Source organism: Bicyclus anynana, chromosome 11, assembly GCF_947172395.1.
Source record: "Bicyclus anynana chromosome 11, ilBicAnyn1.1, whole genome shotgun sequence".
Taxonomy (NCBI): Eukaryota; Metazoa; Arthropoda; class Insecta; order Lepidoptera; family Nymphalidae; genus Bicyclus; species Bicyclus anynana.
The window spans coordinates 8,164,328-8,189,802 of record NC_069093.1 but is presented as its reverse complement, the minus strand read 5'-3'; the positions used below and the strand labels follow the sequence as shown (position 1 = coordinate 8,189,802).

At 33.6% G+C, this 25,475-nt stretch overlaps 4 protein-coding genes across 5 annotated transcripts; 2 read left to right on the top strand and 2 right to left on the bottom strand.

Annotated features, from left to right (window-relative positions):
* Window positions 1-412: 412 nt before the first annotated feature.
* On the top strand, window positions 413-1,219 carry LOC112052065 (uncharacterized). Its single transcript, XM_024090976.2, has 2 exons — window positions 413-762; window positions 837-1,219. Exons 1-2 carry the CDS (start codon window positions 522-524, stop codon window positions 1,130-1,132), a joined length of 537 nt encoding a protein of 178 aa, XP_023946744.2. The 5' UTR covers window positions 413-521; the 3' UTR covers window positions 1,133-1,219.
* LOC112052066 (dual specificity mitogen-activated protein kinase kinase 4) lies at window positions 1,214-8,465 on the bottom strand. Of its 2 annotated transcripts, none has more exons than XM_024090978.2 (8): window positions 8,195-8,465; window positions 7,934-8,123; window positions 7,569-7,715; window positions 6,580-6,724; window positions 6,092-6,261; window positions 5,878-6,007; window positions 5,202-5,422; window positions 1,214-4,289 (listed from the first exon to the last, which is right to left on the bottom strand). In XM_024090978.2, exons 1-8 carry the CDS (start codon window positions 8,226-8,228, stop codon window positions 4,106-4,108), a joined length of 1,221 nt encoding a protein of 406 aa, XP_023946746.1. In that variant the 5' UTR covers window positions 8,229-8,465; the 3' UTR covers window positions 1,214-4,105. The 2 variants fall into 2 exon arrangements, with proteins under 2 accessions (XP_023946746.1, XP_023946745.1); XM_024090977.2 differs by having other exon boundaries at window positions 7,569-7,721; window positions 8,195-8,464.
* A 467-nt stretch (window positions 8,466-8,932) lies between these two features.
* LOC112052067 (DNA-directed RNA polymerase I subunit RPA43) lies at window positions 8,933-17,868 on the bottom strand. The gene is made up of 4 exons (XM_052884285.1): window positions 17,566-17,868; window positions 16,312-16,503; window positions 10,543-10,692; window positions 8,933-9,354 (listed from the first exon to the last, which is right to left on the bottom strand). The coding sequence occupies exons 1-4, from the start codon at window positions 17,742-17,744 to the stop codon at window positions 9,021-9,023; spliced, it is 855 nt and encodes a 284-aa protein (XP_052740245.1). The 5' UTR covers window positions 17,745-17,868; the 3' UTR covers window positions 8,933-9,020.
* Window positions 17,869-19,936: 2,068 nt separating this feature from the next.
* Window positions 19,937-23,175, top strand: LOC112052064 (28S ribosomal protein S7, mitochondrial). The gene is made up of 4 exons (XM_024090975.2): window positions 19,937-20,123; window positions 20,212-20,406; window positions 21,771-22,005; window positions 22,846-23,175. Exons 1-4 carry the CDS (start codon window positions 20,062-20,064, stop codon window positions 23,062-23,064), a joined length of 711 nt encoding a protein of 236 aa, XP_023946743.2. The 5' UTR covers window positions 19,937-20,061; the 3' UTR covers window positions 23,065-23,175.
* The last annotated feature ends 2,300 nt before the right edge of the window (window positions 23,176-25,475 follow it).

The following is a 25,475-nucleotide window of genomic DNA, read 5'->3' as shown; positions in this document are numbered from 1 at the left end:
AATCAATTTAATTTGGAAATTAGCATTGAGCAGTGAGCACCACTTGAGCACGTTTTATTGACATTGACAATGGTCAATCATCAATGACATTGACAAGTGACAAGAACACGAATCACAATTGACATTTGACAATGACAAGTGACAACAAGGGCTGCCAACTCATTATTTTAAGTGGGTGCAAAATGTCATCTGAAATAGTGTTAACCATCGGATATCGGATTAATAAAGTTCTATTTTATAAGCCCATCATCGTGGAGGGATTAAGATTATAATCTTAATCCTAATTCTATGCCCACAAGCAAACGACATTCACTTAAATACTATGACAATGTCACTGACTCTGACTCATTTTCATTTCATCTACGATATGTAACGTATTTTGTTCTGTGCAATGCATTTCTGTGTCAACTGTCAAGTGATTGTCAATGTCAATTTGTCAGAAAAAATAAAAGAAAAACAGTATTTTAATTTTTTTTAAGCTAAGATGTAATTTAATTTTGCTAGAGAAAATAATATAAAAAATGTTGTATTCAAAACTGCACACAATTCTAAGGAATTTTTCATCAACTGTAAAAGGCAATCCTGCTGAGCAATGCCGCTTCGACCATGTATTTTCATTTCCAACTGTGAAATATATTGCATTAATAAACAGACTGAAGATATATCAACTGTATGCCACCGGTTTAGTGATTCCTAGTTCGGGTTTAATGGAATTATGCAATGTTGTATCTGAGAATACCTTTTTCATTTCCTCATACATAGGTGATCACTTCTGCCCTATTTTATAGTTTATTTATATTTACCTTACATTATGGTTTTATTATTTTCAATTTCAGGTTTAACAGGAGCAGCAGTACTAACTTTAGGAACTTTTCCATTCAGGAATATAATAGGTCATCTCTATATAAGTGAAGATGATAAGAAAATTAAAATATCCTCAGTAGGATTTTCAGGGAAGAGAATAGATCGAATCGTTGACGTAGACGACTGGATACCTTTACTAGAAATGGAACCTAAAAAGACAGATGCATTATTTCTTTCACCACAACTTAGAGATGGTACAAAATATAAGCTATTTATAAAATTTGGTGTTGTCAGAAATCCAGCAAGAATGAGCCACATTTTAGAATAAATTTATACTTTGATAGGTATACATATGTACAGTAGTAGGATTATTAAAAATATTTAATTTAAAACAAATAAAACTACATCATTTTTACCTCACTCTATTTCTTAATTTATTAGACAGTATAATAAGTCATAGTGAGCTAAATTAGTTGATAATTGCAACATAACCAATCATAATAACAGATATCTTTAGGGAACAATCTCTTAAATGTATTGCTGCCTTATAAAAGTGAATGCTGTGTTACTTATGTATAGTTATTATCTGTCTGTATATACAATTTATTACAAAATTATATCTATACATACAATCTTGTTCATTAATAAGCATTTTAGAAATTAAAAATTATATGCAATGATGAAAGTAATAAATTAAAGTGCTCTATATTTAAATCAATCATAATAAATATAAATTCATCAATAAAAAATAAATAGTCCAGGATCCATAGAACATTTTTGACAACTATACTACTTTTTAGCAACTATTACTATCAAGTTAATTTTTCATGAGTAGCTCAATCTCAATGAGACAATCAACTCTTATTTGCGAAAGTTCTTGATTCTGGTAGCTGTTACCAGGAAATAAAAATTTCTGAGCGTCGGACCGTGATAACATACCACACAATTTGTAGGACATTGTAGCTGTTAAGTTGTTTAACTATTAATTAAGCAACAGTAAAAAAAACTGCTGGTTGGTAACAACTTTTAATAACCTCATTATTGATACAAGTTGGGAGGAAGGTAATTTATCAAAAATTGTTTCTACTCGCGCAAAATTAACTTGATAGTAATCAGTTGTACAAAATGTTCTACAGATCCCTGACTAAAAATTGTCAATTAATTAATTAATGTTTTAAATGTGAACTAATACTGTATTATTACTTATTCTGGCATACAATTTATATTCTCTATTAAATTTCAATTCACACTATCTTTCTGTCATATGTGTATCAACATTATTAATCTATATCTATCTAATAACAATATTGCATGTGAGATGATAATATTATAAAAATCCTGTCATACTTCTTGAACATAACATAATAATAAAATGAAACTTTTTTGTAAATGTAGATTAACAACTTTTTTAATAATCATCCTTAATTTTACATCTATGTTTACTGCCACCTACCACTCTCAACTCCTTAAATGAGGGAATCGGCTTGAAGAGTGGTTATTCCACAATCAAATTATTCCCTCACCCATATATTAGTTACATTCAGTACAAAAAGTTATCCATACTTTTACACAACTGCCAATTCTTCTTTCAAGTTTACAAAATACCTACAAGACATTTTTATATTGGCCTGAGACAGTGTATTCTAATATGGGCGAAGTCACAAGAAAACCTACATCTATAACAATATAATTATACTATTTGCAGAATTCAGAAATAGATTGTGTTAAAACTATTTCTGTGAATTGATTTTAAAAATTGCAGTATTCATATTTAACACATTAGGTGAATTTACTACATTATATTAAGTCATCACTATAATATATAAATACATAAGGTAATTGCTTAAACACAAAACAATAGAAACAAATAAGCTTAGATCTGTTGTCTATAGCCACTACAAAACAACTTTCATTATGATATAAGTGCGGTAAGTTGAAAATTACAGCCGAGGCGATATTACAGCTCGAGCCAAGGGCGAGGGCTATTGTAAGGAAGCAGAGGCTGTAATTATGAAACGTACTTTCGACACACTTTCTGAAAATAAATTTGCATCTTTGCCTGTTTCCCTATGATGACATGACATTTTGATATGTTTGTCATTTTTGCACAGATAACAAAGTGCGCACACCAGCGTTTTTTTTTTTTTTAGGCAAATGCACCAAACACAGCCAGTATTACTAATAAAGTAAATTAATATTTTTGTGTTTCTGATACAGATAAATGGTTGACATTTATTGTCAAAATTATTAAAATTAAAGAATTAAATGTTTTTTTATTATATCGTATCTCACAGTTTGAGCACTTTTCTGAAATAAAAACTCTTTGCCAAGATTTAAAAAAGTACTTACCATTCATAGACATATGATAAAGGTTTTATATTATATTTCGGCACAAGTGCATTTTTCTTTACATTGCGGCACATGTGCGTAATGAGATACATTACGATATTGAAATCGGTTAAATAAGCGATACTTTACAAACAAATGTGTTATAAAATCTATTACGAACTTGTTTCTTAGGATAAAAAAGTGACTTAAAAAATTTAAATCACAATCTATTAAAAAACATTGTTTTGAACTAATAGTGTTGCATTCTGTGAGTATACATAGCTAGCATATAGATTTTATAGAAGAATTTTCTACTTCACCTAACTCTTATTGTATATTTATAATTAATTAATAACTACTATTCAAATATAAAATATACAAGAATTTGAACTTTGCTTCTATTTTTATAGTTGGAATATCATTTAGTTAGGCAAGCTATACTGAACATTAAAAACAAATCAATACTCATAATAAATATTATAAGGATAGTTGACTCATATAAATTTAATATAAACAATATTAATTTCGTGTAGAACATGGAATAAGGGTCCGAAATATATCGATATCAAATAATATAAGTTAAGGATTTCTTAAACTTAATTTAAATATCACGAATTTATTCAAATTTTCCAATTTGTGACGTCACTAACACCCTCGATGTACTAAACGTTGAAGTAATTGTTAACTAATATTTTATTCACACACATGGGATTTATTGTAGTGACGTCATGAAACAGTTGAAATATAAACTGTAATGGCCGACAGGCGTTTTGGCTCGTATTGTCAAAAACATATATATTTAAAAACTACTATTTTCATGTAATCACGTCTCAAAAAAATAAAAAAAAAATTTAGTCTAGTAGAACGATAATGAACTATTAAAAAAAGTGTCAACTAGCTTATTGAAAGTGTTATGGACTAATACCACTTGTAGACAAGTTAAACTTGTATGTAATTCTATGCAAAGTATTATTTAGTCTATCCAAGCTTGAGCTGGTTGATCTGTAGTGAATGGGCTCACACCATTGCGCTCCATGGCATCAAGGACTTCACATACATAGGCAGCTACGTCAACTCTGTTTTGATCTATACCTTTTATGAAAGGATGCTCCAATAATCTATTGTATTTGGGCCGCTGTGTCTCCTCCTTGATTAAGCTGAAACAAATTTATTTTAACATTGTACCCAGCTGAACTAAGGTATAAGCTTACACAGACGCTGCTACAGCGCGCGACAGCCACTTGTGGCCAGTGGTCAACACTTATCGGCCAGTGCAGGCTTTGAGTTAATTTTGTCACATGTTTCAAACGGTAAAGGAAAAACATCGTGAGGAACCCTGCATACCAGAGAAGTGTGTGAAGTCTGCCAATCAGCATTGGGCCAGCGTGGTGGACTATTGGCTTAACCCTTCTCATTCTGAGAGGAGACTGGAGCTCAGCAGTGAGCCGAATATGGGTTGATAATGATGATGATGAGCTAACTTTTGGTAAAGACAAGTGTCCCCACCCTCTACCGGCTAAACGGTTACTTATGGATATGTAAAAAAAATCACCAAAGTAGGATATGTAAAAAGATAAAGTTGTCAGCAAGATAACTCGGAGTTTGTTAAAACTAGAAAGATAAAATTAGTATTTGTAAATATATGAGTTTTGTCTATAAAATGTAAAAAGAAGTTTGAAAAAAAAATTTTTTTTGGGTTACATCCTAGCATGCAAAGTGAGGATGAATTTTTCATCGTCTATTCCATGGTGTGGGGTATGGCTATCTGTATTTTTGTGCATTACATAGGGGATTTAAGTGCTAACTTAATCTACGGAACCCTGTTCTGCGCGTGGCCCGACACGCACATGGCCGGTTTTTTTTTATAACCAGGATTCTATACCAAACACTTCCTCTTGTATAAAAATAACTCTAAATAATTTAACAAGGCCTTACTACTATGCTGATGTTCATTGTCACCATAATAGACAGACAACGACAGACTACTTTTTCTTTCATAATATTTTATACAGATTTTGAATATCTTTAAAACTCCCTCAGAATTTAATAATAAATTGAATGTTACTTACCATGTATTGACAAAATTTACAAAGTTGCTTGAGAAAGCGTTGTTTTTATTGGTGAGACGAGGTGGATCGCCTTGCACAACTTGTTGCAATTGTTCAAAAACCGAGCCCCATCGTGGATAAGGGAAGGAGCCAGTTGCAACTTCCATCAAAGTAATACCCAATGACCATACGTCTGATCTCACGTCATACCCTCTTGCACGCCCTGGGTCAATCCTTTCAGGCTGAAATAAATATTTACTTTGAATGCCTCGTCTTGTGTGTAGTCAATTGCTTTTATTAATCGTAAATATCTATCATATTGTATATTTGGAATAACAAATTGTGTTTGCATATTTGAAATATTTATATTGGAAATTAAAATCGTATTCTCGACCCCACAAATGATTTCTGCACCTGCACCTAACCTATTTATTGCTATATCTAGAAAATCGTGTTACTATAATTTTTGAAGTTTACTTCTTGAGTAAGTTTTCATATATAGCCCCCAGTATGAAAAAAATATGGGCAGTAAAATTCGATGAACGAATGACAGCCTCATGTTCTTGTACACAACCTATTTTGTTTATACTACTACTACTACTACTATATTTTTTTTTATTTATATTACAATAAATATTAGCTGATCTGGTAAACATTGTTATGCCATATAATTATTTTTCATAAAATACATACTTACAGCCATATATGGTCGACATCCAGCATCACGAGTGCGGGCTATTGAATCAACGAGCTTACCAGAAATACCAAAGTCACACAGTTTTATATTCCCTCTTCTATCTAACAGTATGTTAGATGGTTTAACATCCCTGAGTAAAAGGAAAACAGATTATATTTGATCCAACACAAACAAAGAAAATGATATACATAAATTATATATGAACTAGGCTTACCTATGAATAATTTTTAATTTTTCTTTTAAATAATTTAAAGCTTTGACAGTAGCTAGTGTTATTTTTGCTATTATTATTTCAGGTATCCTTCTCTGCATTCTTTCACATGTAAACTTATAAAATTTGTCTAACGAGGTATCCATTAACTCCATACAAATCCAACAATCACCCTGTAAAAAATAAGCAACATTTTTAAAATATATAAAGCACAAACAATTTATTTATGATTAATAATAAATAAAATTTTTTAAGATGCAACATTTGTGAACACGAACTGAACAGCACATTATTTTGTAAATAATTAATTGAATATAAATTTAAATTAATTTAAATTAAATTAATACTTAATTTAATTTAGGAGTTGATGTAAAACATTATAACATTAACAGATATGACTGTTAAAAAGGAAACAAAGTGTACACCTAGATATAAGAATAAAAATACAAGATTAATAATTAAAATAGTTGCTTTAAAATTTATATACATACTTCTTTAAATAAGGCTCCATAAAACTGTACAATGTATGGACACTCATTGCTTTTCATGACCACCTCGAGGTCCATCAACAATTGTTTTTGTTCTTTCTCATCCACAGTGGACCGAATACGTTTCACAGCCATTACTCTGTTAGATCTACAATTATAATTAAATTTATAGGATATATTAATAAAAAAAAAAATACTAGGATATATTAATCAAGGTTGCCTAGAAGAAATTGTTACATAGCCACGAGGTCACCTTTTGTATCCTACTTCTATATTATATTTCTTGTCTTATTGTTTTTTCTCCTTATGTTGTGGTGTGCAAAAAAAAAGTGTAAAACATTTACCTTACATTTCAAACAAATATAAACTATTTCATGTTTACAATTATACAAATCTTACAAATCTTATCTATTATACTTGCGAGTTTGAAATCAGAAATCTTTAAAATGGACTTATTAAGAAAATCAATAATTTAAATTCTCGACAATAGGGATGATGACAGTAATTTGAATTGTATATAAATTAGGAGTATGCAATTTTGTAAAAGTAACAGGATATCAAGCAAGCAATCGTTACTTTCGGAGCTACAGGTTTTAAAGGGTTTTAAGTGTTTTAAAGGGTCAGATTTGCGGCGCTGCCGCAGGTCCTTGAAAACTGCCCCATACAAAATGGTATGATTTAATGATGTTGTAGGTCATAATGATCGTGAGATTTGTATGGGCGTTCAAACAAAATTACTACTTAATATCTTTGTTATTTTTATAGTTCTAAAACTGAAAAATGTCACATTTAAATTACAAAATATTCTGATAATCTTTGCTTTTTATGAATAAATTAGTTAACATTGACCTTATTTACCCGAATGTATCATAAAAATCTGTATATTTATACCTAGTCATCATACCCACTGATACAAGAAATTTATAACCATAGAGTGGGTGTCTTGACAAGTAGAAGTAAGCTTGGGAGTGTATTTCATAAAATTTACATACTTTCTATGAACCATTTTATTCACAGCTCCAAATGCACCACGTCCAATTTCTCCTAAATCTTGTAAATCATCAGCAGTGAAATCATATATTTCTGTAGCCGACAACTGTAATTTCCCAGAGGACTGCATTGAAGGGTAAATTCTACATCTATCTCTGGAAATCAAAGCAATCAAAAAAATTAACTGATTCTAATACTTTCATTATAATATTCATAGCAAGTGTAAAATATTTTGTAATAAAACTGAGCAAGTTTAAGGAAAGAAAATGCAGACTAGGTATATTTAATTTTACCACTAAAAATACTTAAAAATGTATATTTTTTGGATATTGTTGAAAGTTGTTTTTGTAAACAAATATGAGACTACCTTGTATTGTCAGGCAACACATCTCTGATAGTGCGTGATGGCAATCGTGGTTTTTGTGCTGTATTTTGAGAAAATGGCATAAATGCGGCACTATCACCTGACGGCCCACCCAACGGGGGGTGCAATATTTTTCGTTTGTCTGAACAAAACAAATTCAGATCAGGTTTTGGCATACTTGGTCTGCTTGGACCTAAAACATTATAAACAGTGTTAACATTGAGCATTTGAAACCATTTACACCTATAATTTACTTCCATTTACCTTGATTTGACGACACTTCTCCATTCTTTGACATTTTTAACGATTAAAGCGAAGTAATCAGTAAGTTTACTCAGTGCTACTTAATACGTTTCCAGGCTTAAATTCTCCATTGAAACACAAGAATAAAATATTGTTTACGTTTTCATAACACGAAGAAGCGCCAAGATGTTTCTTTCAATTTAAGCATCGTTTAATAGAATTGAAGTAGACATGATTTTAAAAACACAAAATGACACGAAACGAAATCTGCGAAGTTTGACAGATGCTTCGTTGGTGTTACCATAGACAAAGTTAGCGAAATAGACTGAACAAATTTTTTTTTTAAATAAAATAAATTACTTATATTTTTTATTAGATTTAAGAGTCGGTACAAGTACTTATTCCTGTAAAAATCCATGGCTCACGCAGGGATCTATTTATGCTAAATGCTTAATGTTGCTTGTAACAGCTGCCATCTATAATTTAATTTACTCTTTGAATTGATGTCTGTTGCTGCTGCTGCTGTGCTTTGAATAAATAAAGCTGCAGAAGCTCTCAGAACAGAGTTCCTAGGTTCGATTTCCAGCACGCTTTGGCCATGGCTAGTTACCACCATTCGGGCAAAGATGTACCGCCAAACAAAAACATCTCATTACATCTTCTATCTTAGATTGTATCATCACTTAAAATCAGGTGAGATCGCAGTCAAGGGCTAAGTTATCATAGAATTCAAAAGATATGTATAAATAAAAGCCAATGTTTATATTAAAGTAAATTATAATATCTTTAAAATAGTTATTTATGTATGCCATTTGCAAGGTAAATAATATTATTTGTACTCTAATCATCATCCAACTTTTTTATGTTTTTTTGATACCCTGGGTATTATGTCAGGCTGCTTAGCTTCGGACTCAGCCACTTTGTTCTGTTTCTTTTTCTTAATTTTTTCTGGCAAATTTTTTTCACACTCAATGTTACTACTAGATTGACCATTGCAATTTTTCTTTCCTATGTTAATATGACTGGAACTTTCATTATTCATTGTGTGTGTTGATTCATTATTAATTTGCTTTTGGATAGGTTTTGTTTTGTCAAAATTCACATATGAAATTTTGATTGGTCTTGTTGGTTTAATTTCAATACCATTGTCCTCATCTCCATCTGCTACCATGTTCAACCATCTACAAAGAAGGGCAAACGGATTTAGTAGATCATTGATTAAAATATAAGAAATCATTTGTAAATGCACCATTGCACCTTCTTGACCCCTTCAGCCAAAGAATGGACATGTCCCAATTTTGTATGGAGACTTGTAAATGCACCATTGCACCTTCTTGACCCCTTCAGCCAAAGAATGGACATGTCCCAATTTTGTATGGAGAAGTGTCAACACACACAGAACAAATTATTTCTATCTTGAAATAAAATAAAAAATAAAAAAGTGTCAACACACACAGAACAAATTATTTCTATCTTGAAATAAAATAAAAAATAGCACTTAAAACCTAAAATATTTTTTTTGAACCCACTATTTTTTAAATAATTAAATAAAATGTATTTTTTTTCATTAACTGACAACACTAATTAACATTTTTTATCATGGAAACATGCTTGTAACTTAACACCCTGACAGATTGTCATTGTCAGTGATCTTCGCGTCACGTTCGTTAGAGGCCTTTCTAAAGCAGTTAAAGGATTTTTTTTCATGCTTCTCAGTCTATGATTTGATCATATTGACATTTATTAAATCGGATATGAGTTCAATTCCAGATATTTTTATTAGCTGTTTTAACCACTTTCACTGTATTGTCTATGTATAATTTGTAGACAAGGTAGCAAAACAAAAAAATATTTATTAAATTAATGCAGGTTCCAAAAATTCTGAAAGTTTGTTTTTTATGTAACAATTTGTGTCTTCTATCCGTAAAAAATACTATCAACCCGCTTGTAAATTATAAATAATAAAGGCCCATTTTGGGACATGTCCTTTGGCATCATATTTTAAAAACTGCAATTATTTAATAGTTATTGTAATTATAATTGTTTAAAAAATAATGTAATTGTTTTGATATTGTATTAAATTGTAAAAATTGCAATTAGTAGTAAATAATAATCGTCGTCGTTGTCAACCCATATACGGCTCACTGCTGAGCTTGAGTCTCCTCTCAGAATGAGAGGGGTTAGTCTAATAGTCCACCACGCTGGCCCAATGCGGATTGGCAGACTTCACACACGCAGAGAATTAAGAAATTCTCTGGTATGCAGGTTTCCTCACAATGTTTTCCTTCACCGTTTTTTTTTTCCTTAAACGGTGAAGGAAATAATAATAGTTATTGTAATTCTTTTTATTTTATTAAAGAAATGAATACCTTTCATCCAATTTCCCTCTGATATAGGGCAGAGCTCCATACAGGTCTAAGACAACAATTTGGAACATCACTTCTTGACCTTCTTCAACTGTTGACCCGATCCAATCATCAGGTTCCTCTGTTGGCCTTGGGACTACAACATTAAATACTCTGAAAGTAATAAGTACATAGTTTTAATATTATCAGTAAAACCCTCAGTTATTATAAACCCAAATGAAAATTTGTTTCTTTGTTACTTTTAGATTTATTGAGTCAGTAGGCAAATCTATGCTAATAAGAAATAAAGTTTGTGATGTTGTAGGGACAACAACCTGAACCTGAACCTCTGGATCTATAGAACCAATATCGAAAATAAATTTACCAATAGAAAGCCATATTACAAGTGAGTGTTATAGGCTATATTATTTTTATACACATATTCTCATAGCAACAAGAACTATGTAGATGAAACTGCAGGACGTCTAAATTAAATAACACAACACCAGAAAAGCTAAATGGATCAAACTAACATTTTGCACAGATAAATTTTATATAGAACTAACGGACCCGGTCAAGCTTCGTTTTGACATAAGTGCACTTATTCTCTATCCCTACTCTACCCCTAACCTACCCCTACTCTACCCTTACCGCTTGACTCTTAAACGTTTGTATGGGAAATAGAAAAGGGCAGTTTTTAGGGTTTTCCTGGAAATTATTTGATTTTTTCTCACCTTTTAAACCTTCCCTATACCTCCACGAACATTTCAAGACCAAGATAATATAAATCCGCTCAGCCGTTCTCGAGTTTTAGCGAGACTAACGAACAGCAATTCATTTTTATATATATAGATTGTGGGATTGTACACAAATTATTTAAATTATTTTAATCTGGTTATGCCCACAGGAAACAGGAAATGGGGATGACACCAAATGGCAAACCTAGTTATATAATACTTTAGTATATTATTATCTGGTGGGTCTTTATTATAGTAAAACAATGTCTGCAGTAACAATGTATGATAAATACTCCAATTGCCCTTAAATTAGTTGGAAAGAAGAGGTTGTGGTTTTAAATTGTTATAGTTCATTCACTGTAGCATGGTGTGGGTGAAAGTAGCCTGTATGATGTTAGTAGTACATACTATTATCGTGAAAAATTTTTTTTTTTTTTTTTTTTTTTTTTTTTTTTTTCTCTGGGTTTATCTGCGATCAGTAAGAACTATAAGCAGATATGTTCTATGATGACTTCTCTTTTCGAGTGTATTCCCCAGTGAGAACATCCCCTCATTGTTTTTATAATAATATGTCTATGTAATAATGTGCTTTCTTTTAAGCCTGCTCTGATATGTCCTGTAAATCAGTTTTGAAGCCAGAACATTTGGATGACTCATCAGTCGTGTTTTATACTTTTGCGAGACTCTGTCAATCTCTTCGTAGACAGTTTCCACCTTTAGTGCCTCATGAATCTCGTTATTCTTTATAAACCACGGAACACCACAGATCCTTCTCAAAATTAGGTTTTGGGTCCTTTGCAGGATGGATATGTTAGAGTTACTGGAACTTCCCCAGAGCTCGATGCCATACATCCAGACCGGCTTCAATAGTACCTTATATAGCAAGAGTTTGTTATCAATGGATAGTTTGCTATTCCGACCTGCTATCCAGTGTATGTTCTTGTATCGTAAGTTAACCTCTTGTCTCTTTGTTTTGATATGGTGGTGCCAAGTCAAACGCCTATCAAGGTGCAATCCCAGGTATTTGACACTCTCTTTATGTGGAAGCTCAATTCCATTTAGGAATACAGGAGGACAGTTTTCTTTACGCAGCGTAAAAGTGACTTGCACAGACTTGGAAGTGCTGACATTTATTTTATTTGCATGAAGCCATTTGGATATTGCTTCTAAGCCTTTTTGAAGTGACCTTGAAGCAATTGCAGGGTCTTTGTCGCTAGATAGAACCGCAGTGTCGTCGGCAAATGTAGCAGTTGTAACCCCTTTCACCTCTGGAAGATCTGATGTGTATAAGGTATACAACACAGGCCCTAAAACTGAACCCTGCGGAACTCCAGCCTTTATTTCATAAAATTTAGATGTTACATCTATTTCCTTTACCTGGAACAATCGCTCTGATAGATAGGACTTCAGTAACAAGTAATAACTATGAGGGATATGTGTTTTTATTTTATATAAAAGACCATCATGCCAGACTCGATCAAAGGCTTGTTGGACATCGAGAAAAACTGATGAGCAATATTCTTTATTTTCTAATGTTTCTCTTACTTTATTGCAAACCCTATGTACCTGTTCAACAGTAGAGTGTTGCTGCCGAAATCCGAATTGATGGTTTGGTATTGCATCATTGGCATTTAATATTGGTAAAATTCTTCGCAAGAGAAGTTTCTCAAATAATTTTGAAAGAATCGGCAGCAAACTGATTGGTCTGTAGGAAGTGATTTCAGTAGGCGGTTTTCTAGGTTTTGGTATCATTAGTATTTGTGATACTTTCCATAGTAGTGGGAAATATTGTACTCTTAAAATTCCATTAAAAAGCGATGTTAAGAATACAATTGCCTCTTTTGGAAGTTGTTTTAATATTTCATTTGTAATAAGGTCGAATCCTGGGGCTTTTCTATCAGGCAGTCTTTTAATTGTTCCCCACGTTTCTCTAACTGTAACTGGGGTAGGTGGAGGAGACATCTGAAGGTCCATGTTAAGATGCTGACTAATTTTCAGTTCGGATTCAGGATCTGAGATGTTGTTTGGACAGAAGACTTTTGCTAGATGTTCAGCAAAAACGTCAGCCTTTTCCTGTGGACTTCTCGCCCAATGCTGGCCTGCTTTGATAGGTGGTTTGTGAATTTGAGGTCTGTTATAGGTTTTTGTAAACTTCCACAGAGAATAATTAGTGTCAGCTGTAGGACTTAGTGACTCCAGTTGAGATTCAAGAGTTTCATCGTGCCATCTCTGCAACATCTCTGAGAGATTTTCTGCAGCAGTGGTGAAGTTTACTTTATCCTGGTGGAGTCTACTTTGGTGCCATATCCGACGCAATCTCCTTTTGTTTAGAACCGCTCTTTTAATGTCCAAAGGATAGTTTTCTATTCTATTACAATTCTGAATCTCTGGTGTATTAATCCAACACGCATTTTGTATCAGAGTCGTTATGTATATGGTCGCCTCTTCTATGTCATCATGAGTTTTGAGAGCTACTTTTAAATTGATTTTTGCTTTGATATGCTCCCTGAAAGATTCCCAGTCTGTGCGTTTGTTATAAAGCGACTCTGCTTTCATATATTCAATTATTTTAGTGTCTACTGTTAATAAAACAGGTGTATGATCAGATGGACTATCATAGCAAGATTCAGGTTTCAGGTAGTGCTTAGTCAATCCTTTGGTTATAAAGAAATCTAGGAGGTCTGGTAGCTTTTTCGGGTCACTTGGCCAGTAGGTTGGTTCACCTGTTGAGACTGTTCTAAGGTTGTTGTTATCCACACATACCTTCAATTGTCTACCTCTAGTTGTAGTTAACCTAGATCCCCAGAATGTATGTTTAGAGTTCCAGTCTCCTCCTACTATAAAGCGGTTACCCAGACTATCAAAGTAATGGGAGAACATGGTAGCTGTTATTTTATGTTTGGGGGGGCAATACACTGCAGATATATTAATCATGCCTGTTTGATCCTCAACAGCAATGGTTGTTGCCTGTATATGTTCAGTTTTGTACTGTGGCATTTGATGATGTTTTACTGAGTTTCTGACAATGACTGCAGTGCCAGCATGACTTGTTCCATCTGGGTGGCCTGTATGGTAGCACTGAAAGTCTTTAAATTTGATACAGGTTGATGCATTACAGTGTGCTTCAGAAATTAAAAGTATATCAAGTTTATGTTCTATCATAAATATTTCAACTAGGTTTTTGTTTGGTGATAATCCGTTTATGTTGTGGGTAGCTATTCTAAGAGAATCTATTTGAATGACAGTTTATCAACAAGTTTGACCATAAGACTCATAAGAGTACTAATTTGTTGTAGGATCATATCAAACTTCTCAGATTGTTTTATAAGAATTTGTTCTAGTGTTGGATGCACTTTGTTAGAGTCTGAATTTATATTACACGGGTTGGGTGTGGGTTCATTATGTTTATTTAATGTTGCAGCATATGATTTTTTTGGTGGCTTCTATTTGCTAATAGGCTCGTCTTCTTGTGGGGTGTTTCTAATAAAGTTTGGTTTCTGATTTCCTTTATTGCTACTTATTCTGTTTCGGCGTTGAAGAATTTCTTTGTAGACTTCGCACCCTTTGTAGTTAGCTGGATGAGGCCCATTACATAAAGCACACTGAGCTGGACTGTTGCGGTCACGTTTCTCGCACTCAGCGGTTTTATGTGACTGTCCACATTTTACACAGCGATATGGTCGCATGCAATAATTTTTCGAATGTCCGTACTGTTGGCATCTTTGGCACTGCACAATTGACTTTCTTTTCTTTGGATCCTCTATTATAACAGACTGATGAAAAATGTATTTCAGATCTTTTACTGCTCTGTTGTTAGGTCCTGGTGCCAGATTAACGAAGAAAGTGGATGTTGGCATCTTATTTGGCCCATATTTTGCATTGATAATTTCTCCCGTAACCGTATTTCCAGTGGCTTCAATTTCTTCTTTAATTGCATCAATAGGTGTTGTTGGGTGCAGATTTCTTATGACAATCCTAAAACATCTTTGGTCTTTTCTGTTGAAGGTATGTCCAATCAATCCATTTTCCCGGACCACAGTAATAAGGTTTTTGTATGTGTCAATATCCACACTACTTATTCGTAGTTGATTTTTGTTAATAATTTTGTAGGAAAATTGTTCTTTATCAGCTACAGTTTTTAGGAGATCTGTTAGCATGTTTAGATCCTCAATCCCATACAGTATTATTGGCGGTGGTTTACTTGGTCTGACAGTTTTCAAAGTTGAAGTTTTCTCAGGAGAGTCAACCTCTAAATCAGAGAAACGATTTGAGGTTTTTACAGATTCCGGTGAGGGGCTTAGTAATTTTCTTTTTTTAGAGTTTCTATTAATAGGCACTCTTTGCCAAGATGGAGGTTGGGGGTTTTCCAGATCTGGAGTAGTTGGTTCCGACCTTGTTGATGGTTCGTCAGGTAGTCTGCTTCCGTCTGAGGAGGATCGTGGGCCTGGATATGAACAGGCTTGGATGAAAAGCTTGCTGGACAAGTTTCTTGGTGGTGGTGGTGGTGGTGCTGCTGCTGCTGCTGGTGCTGCCAGTAACATTCACTAACACAGGAGCCTGGGCGCCCACTCCTGTGGAGTCTTCGGTAGCAGATTTCTCACTTAAGGGCCCGGGTACCCTTAAGCGCCGGTCGCTAGCCGGATGGCATGGCAAATCGCATTTCTCTTTACTGAACATTTCCATAAAATAAAAGGGGTTTGGGAACATAGTAATGGTACTTTCCCAAGGCACCATACTCAGTCGTTCAGACTTGGCTCGTCTTGGCTCCTGCTAACCAGCTGACTATTATCAGCAGACTACTATTTCAGAGGACATTTACTTCCTCTTGGCCCGTAGTGGCCGGTCGACGGGTTATTTACCGCCGCCCGTGACTCGGCGTTGTTGCTCGTTTTGCACCACCCAGGGGACACGTGTAGGGTGGGCCTAGGAAAGGTGGTACTCCTACGGACGCGAGCAACATCGTCCCCCGTGAAAAATGGTAAACTTTCAAAAGTGGAACAAGATGTCACCTACATCATGCTAGAGCACATGAACTTTGATTAGTACATTTATTTACCTGTGTACTAGGATGCCTAGGTGTGTAACACTTTTTTTATTAACAATCCCTTTCAATGTGGCGCCAACGTGTGGGCGAAATATAAAGTAATCTGCCTGCACTTGGAAGTGTACATCTGCCCGGTCATTTCTTATTTCACCAACATTCTGTAGAACTCGAAGATTTTTGTAACTCAACAGAATCCCATTAAATCTGAAACATACCAATTCATTTAAAGGAATGTATTTAAAATTCAGCTTTATTATGAAAGTTTTTATCATTCAATTTGTATGACCTATAGATATACAAATAGGTTATAAAGTCCAGATTCTAAAACACCCAAGGTTACATTGTAATTTTTATAATATTTTATTCAGGATAATATTTTCATATTATTTACATCCCCAGACAATATTTAAATCTAAGGGTTGGTAGATGTTAAAAAACACTCTTGAGACACTTGAGGGACACTTGAGGATCTTCTAGTGAAAAAAAACCAGGTAGCTTACGGCAACAAAAAATATTGTAATAAGGTCTCAGACGACTCATCAAAACTTCCTAATACCATCATCTTCTTACTATCAGTGTCTTCTAAGAATTTGCTATAATAATATTATACCTATTACTAAAAAACTAAGACTCTCTGTGCAAGGGAGATCGGGTGATGGAGGGGATGAGGGTATAAGATATTTTATACTAGAGATAGGGCACTAGCACATTAAAACCGAGGCAGACAAATGTCCTCAATTGTCTTAATTTCATTTAGAAACTTATTATGCAACAAGTTATTTAAACAAATAATACCTAAATATTGTCTACAATACTTATCTATACTAATATTATAAAGCTGAAGAGTTTGTTTGTTTGATTGAACACGCTAATCTCAGGAACTACTGGTCCGATTTGAAAAATTCTTTCAGTGTTAGATGGCCAATTTATTGAGAAAGGCTATAGGCTATATATTATCCCCATATTCCTACGGGAACCACGCGGGTGAAATCGCGCGGTGTCAGCTAGTAAATAAATATAATAATGTAAGTAAACACAAAATTGTGCTTGTGTGCTTAGTGGAGTTGTTAAATTCGGATCGTTTTTTGCTGTGATTTTGTAGGCTCGTAACATAACTATAGTATAAAATAATCATTGGGTAATTAAACCGGACTTTAGACGGCCAGACATGGCCGTCACAGGTTTCTTTATGAGGAAATGAACTTCATGTCACCATAGTTAGTAACTAAAGAACCAGCGTAATTTGAATACTGCCTACATACTCACTCTTTATCAAATTTTCCTATTTTATAATCTAGTAAATTTTTTATCGAGTCCTTTATATTACCCAGACACCACGGCTGTAAAGCTAGATTTTGGGTGACTTTTTTTTCAATCACACAAGAATTTTTATCGTTAGCTAATTTTCGCAGCTCTTTTAAATCAAATTTAATAATAGTTGACATATTTCTTTTCGTGGCGTAATTTTATCTCATATTAAACGGAAAATAGTTTATAAAATTATTATAATAAAAATAATCACAAAAACAATTTATTTTATAAACAGAATACAGACTAAAAATTAAAATCACAAACGTCAAATGAAGGTTAAAATATTCAAATCAAAGAGTAAAGAAAATTGAGATGAGATACATCATTTTTTTCATTCTATAAGATATCATACCGTGTCATTTTAATATTTTAGTTTAATTTACGACGTATATTTAAATTATTATACTTTTGTATGTGGATTTTTATCCTTAATAAAGAAATTATTATTATTATTGTTATTATAACCACAGAATAGATTACTAACTGAGACATAGTGAGATTAATTACGTAAGGAGCTGCCGCACAATATGTTACTTTTATGTCAAAGTATATGATCAACGATCTAACGATTAAACTAGACGTGTGGACTAATAGTCTACATGATGTGATTATAAAAATCTGTCTCTATAGAATCGATGTTTCATAATAATAACCCACGTCTTACTAGACACGGGCATAAGTTAGTTATTTCTGCATATCGTCTCCAAAGAGTAAAAAAATCTTTTGTAGGTTTGGGTGTACTCTTCTATAATAAGATCCCCAAGACTGTGATGGACCTGCCAATGCATAGCTTTAAGCAATGTGTTAAAAAACATTTACTTAGTCGAGGGTACTACAACATTGATGAGTTCCTTAATGATAAAAATGCTTGGAGGCCGTTGGATCAGCTTCCACCTTCACACAGGAAGTAAAACTATAACAAATGTAAACAGTAATTGTTATCAATTGTAAATTATAATACTGTATGACTTTTTCAAAAGAGCAACTGTTGAGTTTCTTGCCGGTATCTTCTCAGCAGGACCTGCCTTCCGAACCGGTGGTAGAATCTTTACAAATAGTCAACTGACGTGTCAAAAGTGCTTGTAAACTGAGCCTACTTGAAATAAATGATTTTTGATTTGATTTGATTTGATAATAGTTGTAATCGTGTTCATCAGTTAAAGATTTCCGAAAAAAAATTGTTGAATGGTGTAAAAAGCGGTCAACAACTTCTAATTTAGTATAAGATATACAGGGTGTCATTCAATGCTGTAGCTGCTGTAACTAATATTTTTAAAATCTATTTTTTGTTAAACATTGCGGTATAAATTACCAATATATTATGATACTATTTTCATAAATAATGTTTATTTGTTTGGTAGAAGAAGCTTTGAGTGCAATAATTATTTTTCTTTCATTTAGATGACCCGATAAAAAAAAATGTCCTGTAAAAAAATGTGTCAAAATGAAGTGTACCATAATTTTAAAAACTTTTACACTTATAAAGGTTTGTAACTTGTGTTGACTTTTATAAGTACAAAGTTTCTGGTAAAAATGTATGGGAAGTGTACGTGTGTAAGTATTCAAAAAAAAAGGAAACAAAAAAAGTTTGTATTAGTTCCGACGCATGAATGGAGTTTACTCTTTTAGATCGACTGTCTAGGTAAAAGGTGCACCGAATAGGTTACGCACAAAAAACGAAACGCTGTCATTCGTTCATCGAATTTTACTGCCCATATTTTTTCATACCGGGGGTTATATAATAAAAAATCGATTCTTATGGAGTGAACTCCAAAAATTAAGTATGCTCATTTCATGTTTTTTTCTTCAAAATGTGTCATAATGTCTGCCTATTTTCCTACATTTACCAATGCAGTCTTAAGAACGAAATGCGGTCCTCGATTGTTGCATACTATTACTCACATTCTCACAGGCAGCGTCTACTTTTTATAACTAAATTGAAATTGTTCTTTACAATACTTCCTCAATCAAACCAACTACCATAGGACCTGCCTCGTTAGACGTTACTCTGTCACAAATATAAGATCACGATCTAACGTGTTTATGGAATCATTGTTTCATTGTGTTAAAATTACACGTGTGTTTATAATGATCTAATTTATAGTAGTGTGTAATGTAAGGATACGGGATATATTTATTAAATAGTGTATACTAAATAGTGTTAAATATACTCCTCGTCCCCCTCAATTAATGGACAGACTATTTTGTTGGTGAATTTGATTGCGATACAAGTCCAAAGGTAGTTGGTCTGAGAATACTTCTGTTCAGAACTGATTCTTTGTATGCCTTCAGACTTTCAGACTTTGACAGTTGACACTTGTCTTGACATTGACATTTGACAGTTAAGATTTTAAGCCCGAGGTTGAAAATACCAAAATACAAATTATAATTTTTCTCTTTTAGTGTTTATTTGAATAAAACCGCTTAAATTTACTATTCCATAACTTTATAATGAATAGTATTAGATATAAACTAAGCGGTGTTACTTGTAGTGTACTGCAAGCGGCAAATTTGTTAGTACTAATATAACTTCATACTTAACCTCTCAATAATTTTATAACCAAATTTAACATAGAATGTACGTATTTCTCTATGTTGTAGTCGTCCGGCGTACATACAATGTCGACTCTATTCTGGACCCACAAGTTTTCCCGACTTCTTCAAAAATCCAATATTCAGGAAGGAAGAGCAAGCGAAACTGATAGAGATTAATGAGCTAAGCAAATTAGCCATTTCCCCTGTGAAGCCGCCTGGAGTTAGTGAGACTTCTTCTGTGTACTATGATCCACTCGTAAAGTAAGTAATTTTGAACTACAATAACTTATTAAGCATTTAAATAAACTGGATCAGTTCGAAACTCACTAACTTCTATGGCAAACAAACTAACCACATAGCCGTTTTTAGTTAAACGACAGCCCTACTTGATGTGTACTGTTTACCAACAAACAAATTAAAAATGAGGGTATAAATCGCTAGTCATTTCAAGCCTAATAATAACTAACTTCTTCTTAAATTAATGAAAATAAATTTGATTATATATTTTAATAGCATTTTATAAACAAACAATATATAATTTAAAATAAATAAGTTATGAAATGATATGCATTTTCTATGTTCTTTTCTAATTTGTATGTTGGTAAACAGTACACATGAAGTAGGGCTGTAGTATAACTAAACATAGCTATGTGGTTTGTTTGGCATAGAAATGGGTGTGAGAGAATTTCCACCAACATTTCTCTTAAAGACCTTAGCCTCTCTAGAACTGAAGCAAGTTCTATATTAGTACAAGTATCAAAAAGCTGCCAGTACAGGATCTGACTAAATTTGTGGCGAACAAACTCTTTCGTTCGCCCACTTTACGTTAGGCCATCTATACACATCTCTCATCTCTCATCTACATTCACATTCCAGATTCATTAAATGAATATTTATTCATAACAACAAAAGAGTTTGTTCGCCCACTTTAGGTTAGGCCTTCTACATCTACATCTACATTCACATTTCATATTTAGAATTCCCTTAACTGTGCATGCGTGGAGATATTGTTTTGCCCAGACATTACACGTTTACCACTTCATCATTCCACACCATCTATTTGATAGTACTTTTATTATATATCCATATACAACTGTTATAATCAGTAAAGTGAATAAATATACATATCAATAAAATCGTCACCTTCATATCAATATACAAACCTTATAAAACCTCCATGGCGATAAATTCAACTATTTGATTTCTTTATTTTATTAATTTATTTATTTAGATATTACAGTAAATCTATTGTCTGGGAATTCCTTAACCCTGCACCTGTGGTCACTAGTCCAGGGCTATGCTCAGAGATTTTCTCTCTACTACACAATAGACCTGGCACCTGAATCCATGAGGTGCTAAGATATTCTTCTCAATTCAATCAATAATTAAACTAGGGGACGTTTGCGACTTCGTCTGCATTAAACTCAATGTAAACTTTCAACTACCACTACACTGTCCCTACCCCTTTTTCTATTTTTCCGCGCAATTTTTTAATTTTTTTTCTGACATAAGAACCTTCTCCTGACAATAACGTTCACGCGTGATTGTGTGACCAAGGCATACATGGATTAATTTTAATGTATATAGAAATGCTAAAGTAAATAATAATTATTTTGTAATTTCAGTAAACTTATCAACCATGTAATGAAAATGGGCAAGAAACAGCTAGCACGTGAATTAGTTGAGAAGGCATTTGAAAATGTCAAAAGAATACAAATAGAGAGATATCATTTGGCATCTTCTGCAGAAGCAAAGGCGAAAATTATACTTAATCCTAAGGACATATTACATCAAGCAATTGAAAATTGTAGACCTTTACTTCAACTTTTACCTATTAAAAGAGGTGGCATTGTATACCAGGTACTTTCAAACATCTATATATCTATGTTGTAGGACAGTAGTTCCCAAAGTGTGCCCTAGCGTGCCGTAGAATGTTGAGATGGGCGCCGCGAGTCGATCTTCTTTGAGCGCTCGCATCAATAAATAACATAGGCACCTACTAATGTCAACTATTATTAAAGTTGCCTTATTCTTTCTTTTTCGAAGAGTGGGGCGCCGTGACAAAATACTCTTGTTGTAGGGGGTAATCTCTAGATATACTGAATCAGTTTTGAAAATTCTTCAACCCCTAGAAATCCACATTTTTTGTAAGTGTCATAGGCTATACTTTATCGCAGTATTCTTATGGGAATAGAAACTACGCGGGCAAACCCGTAGGGCATCGGCTAGTAATGTATATTAATGAAATAACTTTTGTATGTAAAGTCTGCTAGAACCAATGTAATACTGTGGTATCTATACATATAATAAATATGTAGAGAGGTCAAGTTTGTACATGAAATATATTTCCAAAATAACTATCATCTGGTGATTAGTGTTTGATACTGATGCCAAAAATGCAATCAGTAAAATTTTTGGCTGTCTGTATGTTTGTTATAGAAATAAAAACTACTCGGACGGATTTTAACGAAACTTAGTACAATTATTCTTTATACTCCTGGGCAAGTTATAGTATACTTTTCATCACACTACGATCATTAGGTGTAGAGCAGTGAAGGGAAAAGTTAGGAAAATGGGAGAAGTTACTTCATTTTTACAGCAATACTACTGTAAGGGCTGGATTAAAGAGGTCTAAGGGCAGACGACGTCGCGGGCGTCAGCTAGTTAGTAAATAAATTCTTATGTTAGTCATTATTTCAGGTACCTGCACCGATAACTGAAAAAAGATCACTATTTTTAGCCATAAAGTGGCTTTTAGATGCTACTAATGATAAGGAAAGGACTATACATTTTCCCCAGCAGTTTGCTTGGGAACTCCTCGATGCTGCAAACAACACAGGAAAAGTTGTGAAGAGAAAACAAGACCTTCACAGACAGTGTGAAGCAAACAGAGCATATGCCCATTATAGGTGGCAGTAGTTACTTTGATAAGTGTAAATAAGTGTATTAAGAAATAATTGTTAATTTTAGTTTTAGAATTATATAAGCAATCTCCGGTTTGCTTTCACTTTTATTTATAAAACAAGCATTAATTGAATGTGGCTTTCTTTTTATCCCTATGTTAAGTTTTCCAGGATAAGAGGTACATACATGTTTCTCAGTTGAGTTGAATAAGGGTGTAAAGAACGAGCTTAAGTATAAATGCCAAAGTGAGTTTGTTGCGCTTTCACGCCTAAACCGCTACCAATTTAAAAAAATATTTTATCATTTAAAAGATACATTATCAGCGAGAAACATAAGCTATATTTTATCTCTGTAACCTCTCAGGAATAAGAACTACGCGCGGGGGGGGGATGGTTTTACTAGAACCTATCCTGCATAGTGGGAGTACTGATTTCCAAACCCATGTCAATTTATAAAAGTTTCTCAGCTCCTAGTCCCTACCATAGTTTAACACTAAGTATGGTAAACATTGGACCAGCGTGATGGACCTAACCCCTCCCATTCTGAGAGGAGACTCGAGCTCAGCAGTGAGTCTAATATGGGTTGATAATTATGATGGTAACTGGACGCCTGGAGTGCGAGACAAGATGGTTTTAGTAGATAGCAGATTACAAAGGTCCAGACTTTTTCGAATGAATAGGTATGTTTTTTTCTTTGATAAAATAATATTGAGGGCAGATTTGACCCATAATTAGGGTTCTGCAGACAACAAGAAACCCTTACAGCTTTGCTACGTCAGTCTGTCTTTCCAGTTTGGGCTCAAGAATTATGGATTGGTAGTAAGTGTACATACTATAAGTATAACTTGGCAACTTCGTTTGTAACACTACCGATGTTGCGCACGCGGCGGGGGGCGTGTAGCGATGAATGAAAAGCCCACGACTGATGCACGTCACTTCCCCGCACGCACGATTTCACACCCGCGAAGTCTTTCCCCCCGTCGCCCGCATATCATGGGAGTGTTATCAACGAACTTGCCAAACTATAATAGGTATCTTCATAATATAAGAAAAAAAAAGAAAACAATTGTTAAGCAAATAAATCACGTTTGGCACCGACGCGTAATTAATAATAATTAATTATTATTAGTTGTTGATAATATGAACGCTGTTCCTAAATAATAATGATAAGACAATATGACTGGCGTAAGTGATACTTCTGTTCTATTATCTTTTTATCAAAAATCAATAGTTCCAAGTACCAACGTAGGTAATTGACGTAGCTGCATTAATAATAATAATCATTTACAGTACTTTAACAGGGTTCCCAACTTAGGGGTTTTCCCCCAGATTTAGGGGGCAAATAAGTGAAATGAATGTTTTAGGAATATTTTCAGGGATTTTTTGACTCTTTAATATTTTTAAATTTATGATAATTTTAATATTTATTTCTTGGCCTAGCGACTTATAACGACATATAATACGTTATTCTACAACTACTCTGAGGCAACTGGCGGTAATTTTCATCGAATATAAAAAAAATGGTAAATTTATTAATTGTCAACATACCTATATGATTTCAAAAAATCTGAATCTTCAGATAAAGACGTAGTATTTTGTTTGTATTAAATATAGACTTTTGAAACATAATATTACAACATATTATTTCTAAATTATTATGAATTTATATTTTTTAGGGGGATAACTCAATAATTACTAAGTTTTTGACACAAACTTTAGGGATAAATATTTTGGAGAGTTGGTAACACTACTTTAATAATACCTAAAATTAAATCTCATTACAAATTAGGTAGATAGGCAGGTGCGTTGCTTGGCTTCAAGTTTCACTCGTGTGATTGTTTTGTTGTTGTTGTTGATTGGTAGAGAAAGATGATACACTGCGCCGTAAATGGTACGTACGTATTCGTATCTTAGATAGATAATCCGTATTAAATATCTAATCAAAAAATCTTGATGAGGGATGGATATTGAAGAATGTAATGAAATCAAGAAGTTAGGTTACGAGTACCTACGAAACTAGGTGTTGCCACTTGCCAGTGATGACCTATTTCGCTATGACAAGTTCCGAGACTTGTTCGCTAAATATAAGCCTCCTAAGAAGACCTCTGATTCACACAGTGAGCGATGGAACGAGCTATGCTCGGAGCAGTGGCGTGCACTTCATACATGCATTAAAGTACCTACTGCATACCCTAAGAGTTGTCTTCTTAGTTCTAAATAGGTACAGATTTTTTCCAGTTTGCTTAATTTTATTACTAGTGCATACCCTGATCGACAATCTTATGCACGCCACTGGCTCGGAGCCGTAAAAGAACCAGTCATAGCTAACCAATCCCCGAAGCTGAAGTGACAATGGGCGGGGCACATAATTCGAATAGCGATGGACGTTGGGGTCCCAATGCGCTGAAATGGTGACCCCGCACTAGA